At 32.3% G+C, this 9,038-nt stretch overlaps 1 protein-coding gene across 7 annotated transcripts in view; it reads right to left on the bottom strand.

Moving 5' to 3' along the window:
- NOVA1 (NOVA alternative splicing regulator 1) overlaps positions 1-9,038 on the bottom strand; it is a 464,491-nt gene that overhangs the window by 7,979 nt on the left and 447,474 nt on the right. For 6 of the 7 annotated variants that reach the window (XM_050799748.1, XM_050799749.1, XM_050799750.1 and 3 more), the window contains one exon: positions 1-254. This exon is cut by the window's left edge and continues 7,979 nt beyond it. In XM_050799748.1, coding sequence (XP_050655705.1) covers positions 1-254 — 254 coding nt within the window. The other variant, XM_050799754.1, reaches the window with a different exon arrangement.

Raw genomic sequence — 9,038 nt, 5'->3', positions numbered from 1 at the left:
ACATTGGCATAACTGATATTGAGACAGCTGCCACTTTGTGGATCCTCTTGTATCTTCTGGATGATAAGTTCAACAGCTTTTCGGTTTTGTTCAGGTTCTCCACTCACAGTGACAACCCTCTCTTGCAAGTTGATCCCATCAGGTTTCTGGGAAAGCTGCACCCAAGCCCCTGACTGCTCCATTATAGCCTTCACAGTAGCACCTCCCTTCCCTATTATCAGACCTGCTGTGCTGTTGGGAACTATAATCTTTACCTGTAATTAAAAAAAATACGTATAAATAATACTTCTGTTTTGTGCACATACATTATATTACTTTGCTATCCTAGAAAAGTAAATAAATTGAAAATTAGTTTAAACATAATTTATGAAAGACAGAAACATCACAACTTTAAAGTGACTTTTATCACACTTTAATACAACTACCTTGTCAAATTAGAATTTTCAAAGGAAAAACTCAATTTTCAGGTCAAAATTATTAAATAAAATTTTTCCTTGAGTCACTGTGCATTTTGCAATAGAATTTATAAGAAATCAGTATGTTAACAAGAGGGAATCATAACTATACACCAAAGGTAACACTTCTATATAGCTCCAAAAATCACAATGCTATTGATGATTCTTCACCTATTGTAACTTTAAGAAAATGCTTTGTTCTAAAACATTTCAAAAACAAAGAATGTAGAATTATAAAGCAAAGTTAATAAAGATAACAGTAGGAAAGTTCAAGCTTGAGTCCCTTCAAAACATTAATTTCATGTTCCTTATCACCCAGAATATTTGTTATTAAAAATCTTACTTGTTTCATGACTGTTTTCAGAGATAAAGGTTAGCAAAATTGTTAGTATTTTTATTTAAACTAACATGAAATATAACTTCATAATAATGAGTGATTTCTAATAATTAATAATTTTTAATTTTTCAATGGCTTGGGGTAGACTAACCCTATTTAAGAATTATATTACCTAGCTGCACTATCTATATTTATAAAATAATTAGTCTAATTATTTGCTTTTTTGGCTATCATAGCTACAGTTTTAAAATTAGGGCTTACTACCATCTTACCAAATGGTACTACCATATTTTCAGAAGATACTGAAAAATTACGGCAGTGACATGAATACTCAGTCCAGGATGACGACATATAGACATTTTTATTTGTATTGAAACATCCAGCCACAAAAATCAGCATATTTTGACTTATTTAATCACAATAAAAAACTATTATAAGAAATATCAAATGAATATGAAATTTTCTATCATCCCTAAAATTAAAATATAAATACTAACATTTAAAATTATATTATGGAAGCATAGTGACACATATGTCAATGTTTTATGTCTCACTGGGTAGGTCAAAACTTGTGATTGTTGTGTCACTGACAAAGCACTGAAGTAAGCTTTCCTTGTTCCAAACATTAAAATGGGCAGGCTAAAAAAATGTGCTAAAATTTGAGCAGGACATTTAGTTGTTTGAGGTATTCTATGAGAGATTTCATTAGCTAATTTTTAGCAAGCATCTCTAATGCTATCTTTAAAACACAAATTTGGATAAGAATATTTTAAAGAAATACAGCCATGCAATTTAGGCAATTTTGTTCTGGAAGGTAGCAAGCAGAGAAAGTATAAATGCAAATTCTAAACCAAGTCACCTCATAAATATATTTATACATATCTCTCTCTCTCACACACACACACACACACACACACACACACCTCATTTTATTTCCATACACACAATTTACAGTAATACAAGAAATTTAATTTTGTTTAATTATAATTTGTTTATATAATCATTTCACTTAATGGAAAATAGTCCAAGTTTTCAAGAACTTAGAAAGTTTGAGAAATAGTCTAAATTTTCTTGGGAATGTTAAACACAAACTTCAAATTCCCTGATTAAGTGGATTCAGTTTCAAGAAATAGACTGAGAAGTATTTTTATAATATTTGTTAATTTTGCTCACAGCTCCTTTTTGTAGAAAATTATTTGTCTGAAAAGTTAATGTGTTACAACTAGAAAGTTAAACCATGATATATACTATACCAATTATACAGATGAATTACAATCATCTTTATTTTTATCGTGTACACATGAAATACTGAGAAAATGCACTTTTAAGGATTTAAGTATCTGAATGTTAAATATGATTGTATTTTTATGAATAAGCAATTCTTTTCAAAATGATAACCTTTTTGTAATATTATTGAAGACATTATGGGCCGGGTGCGGTGGCTCACGCCTGTAATCCCAGCACTTTGGGAGGCCAAGGTGGGCGGATCACGAAGTCAGGAGATCGAGACTATCCTGGCTAACACGGTGAAACCCCGTCTCTACTAAAAATACAAAAAATTAGCCAGGCATGGTGACGGGCGCTTGTAGTCCCAGCTACTCGGGAGGCTGAGGCAGAATAGCGTGAACCCGGGAGGTGGAGCTTGCAGTGAGCTGAGATGGCGCCACTGCACACCAGCCTGGGCGACAGAGCAAGACTCCGTCTCAAAACAACAACAACAACAACAACAACAACAACAACAACAACAACAACAACAAAACAGACATATATGTACTGGCAAACTGCAGTGCTTTGACGTATTTTTAATGAAGAAAAATGTATTAATCGGCCAAGACTTTCAAAAGACCTAGTCTTATGTTATTTTAAGTTACAAGTAATCATTTTTGTTTTGTTCAATGTAATGATTTCCTGTGTGATAACCACCCTGAAGCAGAACAGCACAGAAAAGGTTAATTATAGGCTGATAATAAAAGGTAATGAAATTTTATTAATAATTTTATAACATCCACTCTATGAAATGTGTGAAGATATTAATTTCTACTACATGGCAAATCAGTCTCACATTATATATGTTTTTTCACAGTTTTTTTTTTCTTTTTAACTCTAAAACTATTATCTAAAACAACTTGCACATGTGGGTATTGCACTTACATTATTGAACATCAGCTTGTCTTTTTTTTTTTTTTTTTAAAAAAAAACCCTTTAATTATTTTTCCTTCTTTTCAATACTCAAAGTTTTATTATTATTTATTTATTTATTTTATTTATTTTTTGAGAGACGGAGTCTTGCTCTGTCACCCAGGCTGGAGTGCAGTGGCGTGATCTCGGCTCACTGCAACCTCCTCCGCCCGGGTTCAAGCAATTCTGCTACCTCAGCCTCCCAAGTAGCTGGGATTAAAAGGCTTGTGCCACCATGCCCATATAATTTTTGTATTCTTTTCGTAGAGAGGGGTTTCACTATATGTTGGCCAGGCTGGTCTCGAACTCCTGACCTCAGGTGATCCACCTGCCTCGGCCACCCAAAATGCTAGGATTACAACCACGCCCAACCAATACTCAAAAACTTTGAAACAATATATAATTCGAAGTAGTGTTAACTTTTAATGACAGTAAACACCTTGCAAAAATATCCATATCTTTGAAAACTGAAGAATTATATGACAATGTCTATCTTTATATTAAAGGTGCTTTTATGTAGTTAATACCTTCTCCTGAATTTTAGTGTTTAACCATTTCAAAGAATCTTAAATAAAAAAATCTGTCAACCACAATCAATGCTTAATTAAATATTGATGTGGCCCCAAATTTTGTTGGCAAGATTAAAAACCTAAAGATGTGTTATGACTTAAGAGCAGACTTAATGTTTGCATCTTAGTAATTACAATATATAGCATTTTCTAATTTTAGGCAATACGCTATTCTGTATAAGACTACCAAATTTTGAAAATTAATGGAAACATAAACATAAAAAGTTTTCAAAATTTAATAAAAGTAAATACTTATTAGCTTACACAAGGCATTTATCATCCAATTTTTATTTTTGACAAAAGAACATGAGAATCCTCTTTGCCTTACACTGTCTTTTTTTTTTTCTCTGAAGAATTAAAAAATATATTTATATCTATTTGCATACAATATTAATCTAATATGGGCAGACATAGGAAACAGACTCTCTGAAAAGAAGTTGAGATAAAAAACTGAAATTCAGTTAAATAATATTACAAGGAGAGTAGTGTTATATTTACATTTTAAGTGTCGGGCCAGAGTTATGGAAAAGTGAGACAGAAAAACATGGAAGCTTTGAGGTGGTGGATAACTGACTACTGGTGGGAAAAAACAGAGAAGGAAAGATAATTATGTAAGGTAGATTATTTTCTCTTACTTCTTAGATAAAGGCATTTACCAAAGCAATGTTTGTACATTGATAGTATTTAACTTCCAACTGAAATGACAAATAGCAAATTCTAACTGTGTACATGGATTCATTTTCACTGGTGAAGTCTGTTAATGTGCTGGCTGAAATAAATATACATATTCTTATTTCTAAAGAATTGGGAGAAAAGAACTGATCTTCAATGGCATACAAATTATTTGGTATAACATGTATAAAACTAAATCAGATATGTTCTTGACAGTTACAAATCGGATTTCCCTTCAGAGTTATGATTATATTTGCTAGCATCCACCTAATCATTTATAAATGCTTACTGAATGGCCCAAGCCCTGTGTTGAAAGCTGGAGATAAAGGATATATATGACACTGTTCCTGCCTTTAAAGAGCTTATAGATGTAGAAAATGAGTGTGTATCAGTGCAGGAGTCTTAAAGGTGCTGGCACAGAAGTATATAAAGGTTATAAAGGAGACACAAAGTTTAACTGGAAAAAGAAAGAATAGGTAAGAAAATCCTTGAGAGATGAAGATATTTCCCTAATGGTCTTTCACATATGTGTAATATCCGTACACTCTTTTTTCAGAACCAAATATTTCCATGCATTTGGTCACTGTTATTTCTGTGTTGGACAGTTCCTGTTTCAAATCTAAACCGATTTTAGCAGTGATGAACTGTTTCAATAATTTTATTTATTTATTTATTTTTGGAGAGGAGGGTCTCCCTTTGCCACCCAGGCTGGAGTGCAGTGGCACAACCATAGCTGCAGCCCCGAACTCCTGGGCTCAAGCGATCCACCTGGTTTAGCCTCCTGAGTAGCTGGGATTACAGGTGTGAGCCACTGTACTCAGCTTAAAACTACTACTTTTAAATTAAAAGAATCTTTACTTAAGTATTCCTTATTCTAGACTCACAACTTATTTGTTATATCAAAAAAAGAGAAAGATTAACAATGTAATTATACTAATTATCCTAGCATCAACTGTGATTCAGAACAAAAGTAATAAAGTTACAATTTCTCTATTTGCAATCACAAAATAACTTCTGTAAGAATCCTATGAGTTTTAAAAATACCACATAAATCGATTTTAACATTGATATGTTTCTAATTAAAAATAGACATTAAGATATATTTACTCTTTCGACAAACAAGAACTCCAACTCATGATGGTTTTATGGCTATAAAGGAATGAGATTATCTATAGGCATCATATTTCTTCATTATCATGGCAGAAAAACAAAAAAAAATATTTAATAAAACCATATATTGAAGTAAATGCAAAACAAGTTCCATTACTCCCAAATAATAGCATGAATTATTTTATTTAGGGCTGCCATATTTACTACACATATATGACATTACACTTATAAAGCAATTCCTATCAACAGTGGATACCTGTTATTTTACTCAGTCATTCAGTTGGTATCCAGTCATTCTTCTTCTGGCAACAGAACCCCAGTTTTCCTCTGGAAAACACCCTTTCTCATTCTTAGTGTACCTGCCTCAGATAAGGCTGACAATCTTTCAATACCTCTAGAACAAGGGTGTCCAATTTTTGGCTTCCCTGGGTCACACGAAGAATTGTCTCAAGCCACACATAAAATACGCTAACACTAATGATAGCTGAAGAGCTTTAAAAAATGCAAAGAAAAAAATAGAAAAGTTTTAAGAAAGTTTACAAATTTGTATTGGGCCACATTCAAAGCCATCCTGGGGCGCAGGTTGGACAAGCTTGCTTTAGAAGTAAAAACATGACCCAGGTCTGACCTGTTGCTATACTCACACCCATAACCTTTACTGGTTTGGGTTTGAGCACATGACACAGGATGGCCAAACAAGAGCATGAGAATTTGGTAAACTTGTCGGTAAAGAGATATTTGTGTTCCTAATCTAGTAGAACACCAGCCTGTCATTGCTAGTGGCTATCTTACCACTACTATGAGAAAAGGAAGAACCTGACTGAAAATGAAGTTAACTTAGATAAAAATAAGACAGCATTTTTTGGCATCTGAATCTAACCATGTCTAAAGCCAGCACAGAGGAAATACAACTCTCTTTTTTGCTTAAATAAATTTGAATTGAATTATGATAATTTCTATAATTTTGAGGGCTTCTATAATTTGTAACTCACCAAAAAGTATCTTTGAAAATATTTTTACATTCTTGTTATATCATGCATTATTTGCCTATCAAAATACTGACATTTCATTTTATCTCTTAAACTTAATAGTCAAGATATCATAGTTCTGGTAAGGAAAAACAAGTAGATTAATTTACTTTTTACCATGATATACACTATATAATCTAACCAGATAAATGTTTTTATTTTCCCAGTGTATTACAATTTAGGCTACTGAGGCTCCACTTAGTAGCATCAAATGGAGATACATGTGCCATTTTGGGGAATCTACATTGAGTTGTTGAACAAAGCAAACTGAAAAAATGGCATCCTTTCTTTTGACTATAGACTTCAAATAAACAAATAACTGCCTGTGTGAATGCACTGATTTGATAAAATATGTACAACAGATTTACATGAATAGAAGTATCCAAAAAGAATTTAAAAAGCAGTTCTAACTCTCCACTAGTTTGTTTACTCTACTTTTGATAACCAAATCAAAGGCAGAACAGTTTTCATAGCAATGTCTAATATCTCTCATAAAACACCATGCCGCCTTGTCTCATGTATTTTTACCCTTCACCCACTGCCAACTCAGATTTTAAACCTAGGAGCTATCTGTGACTTCCCCTGCTCCCTAGATCTATATGTCCTATTCTGTGCTGTTCTTCAGTCTTATTACTTTATCCTCTCTAAAGCATATTGTAGTATAATAGAAATATAGACTTGGCCGTTAATAGATATGTGGTCTCACCTTGGCTCTGCTATGTGATCTTTCTCAAATCACTTCAGTTTCATCATCTATAAAATCAGACAACTTAGTGAGACTGAGGATAAGGGGTCTTTATTTTAGCATTATGAGAAAATTCTGTTCAAAACTCTTCAATGAGCCCCTCCTTCAACTCCCCACTGAATTACCCAGACAATATTCTAAAGACAAAATTTAACTTACTTCTTTTTCCATTTAACACATTATTTCACTTTGCCCCTGAAACATGATTCAAAATTTAAAGATATACAACACTATATCCCAGGGAGGGATATAACTTAGGAATAAGAAAAACAGAAAAGAAAACCTATGCTTTCTAGGAGAAGGAGGAACAGAAGAGAAACACTTGAAACTATTCCTGTTATGTTGAGATGATGAGCACTTTAGACATAATTATTTCAAAAAAGAAAACTACTAGAAGTTAAATAACTATTAAAAAACTATGAAGGTCATATAATAATAAACTATTGCAGGGAAGCCCATTATTTAAAAGTGAAAATAATTTGGGGTATTGTCTTCTTAATGCTTACTAAACCAGATTTTACTATATTGAAGTTATATTGATGAAAGGCATGTAAGTCTTCATCATCCGTGTGTTAACAAAAAGCTCTTTGAAATCATTATTATTTTAAATCACCTCTTTTTAGCCCAGCTCTTTCAGGGCACATGTTATAAGACACATGTTCAGAGTTCTTAATTCTGATTAACAAAAGATGTATTAAACATATTTGAATATTTGAAATGAAAACTAATGTTTTCAATTTAATGTTGTAAACTAAACATTAAAATTAAAAAGTAAAAAATAGCTATGAAAATAAAAATAGGGCTGTGTTCATTGAAGTAAATGGTGCAAAAGGGGTGAAAGATGAGGATGGAAGAAATTCTATTTTATCCATTTTAAGCTTAAAATGCCTATCAGTCATCCAAGTGAAGATGCCAAATAAGTGGTTGATTATGGGGCTGGAGGCCAGGGGAAATGTGGGAGTTAACATATAAATTGTATTTAAAGACATAGGAATAGATGAAATTATTTAGGGGGAAGTAAAAGTGAAGCAAATTGTTAAATAATGAAAATTAAAGAATTACGTAGGAAAATATTTAATTTCTAAAATGATCAAAGCTATATTCAAGGTAGAGCAGCAAAATTGACCATCAAGTAAAACATAAAGCAAATATAAATCAGGGAGGGGGTAAACTATTAATCTTTTTCTTTTTTAAAACATTGGTGTCAGTATATATTGCCTTTTGCAAATCATATTGTAGTATTCGTCAAGTTATGAAATGGGTTTAATCTTTCACTTTGTTTCTCTCCTTCTGCAATTCTCCTGGGGAAATTTCCAAAACAGAGAACATTGTACAATGTATTAGTACACTGTACAATGAACACTAGTACACTGCATAATGTATTAGTGTTTTACGCTGAGTGTTTAAAAGTCACAACACAGAATGTCATATACGAAGGACAGTATGCAGGCACTGTATGAAATTATAAAATGATGTAAAAAATACCAATGCAAAGTTGAATACACACACACACACACACACACATATACACATACATATACATGTAGTTTGGGTTAAATAATGTAAAAGTATGTAATTATATTCAGGTAAAACAGAAAGAGAACAATAGAGATTGCATTTCAGATGAGTTTTTTCTCTTACCATACACACTTTGTCTTATTTTTTAAAAGCAGTGTAACAAAAGGAAATGAAACAATTGTCCAAAATTAGGCTGCAGAATAAATGAATCCTCGAAAAGTAGAACAATGAAAAAATAATTTTAGCACATTTCTGGAATTTATTGCACAATTATTTATTGAGTGGCTATTACGTGCCAGGTATAATTCCAAATGTTGGGGATGTAGGGGTAAATGAAAAGGATAAGATCTCTGCTTTCATAGGGTTTGAAATCCAGTGGCATTATAAAAATACAAAATATTTAAATGTATATACAGTCATGCACCA

This window comes from Macaca thibetana, chromosome 7, assembly GCF_024542745.1.
Source record: "Macaca thibetana thibetana isolate TM-01 chromosome 7, ASM2454274v1, whole genome shotgun sequence".
Lineage (NCBI taxonomy): Eukaryota > Metazoa > Chordata > Mammalia > Primates > Cercopithecidae > Macaca > Macaca thibetana.
Note: the sequence above shows the minus strand (reverse complement) of the source record. Positions and strands in the feature narration are given on the sequence as shown.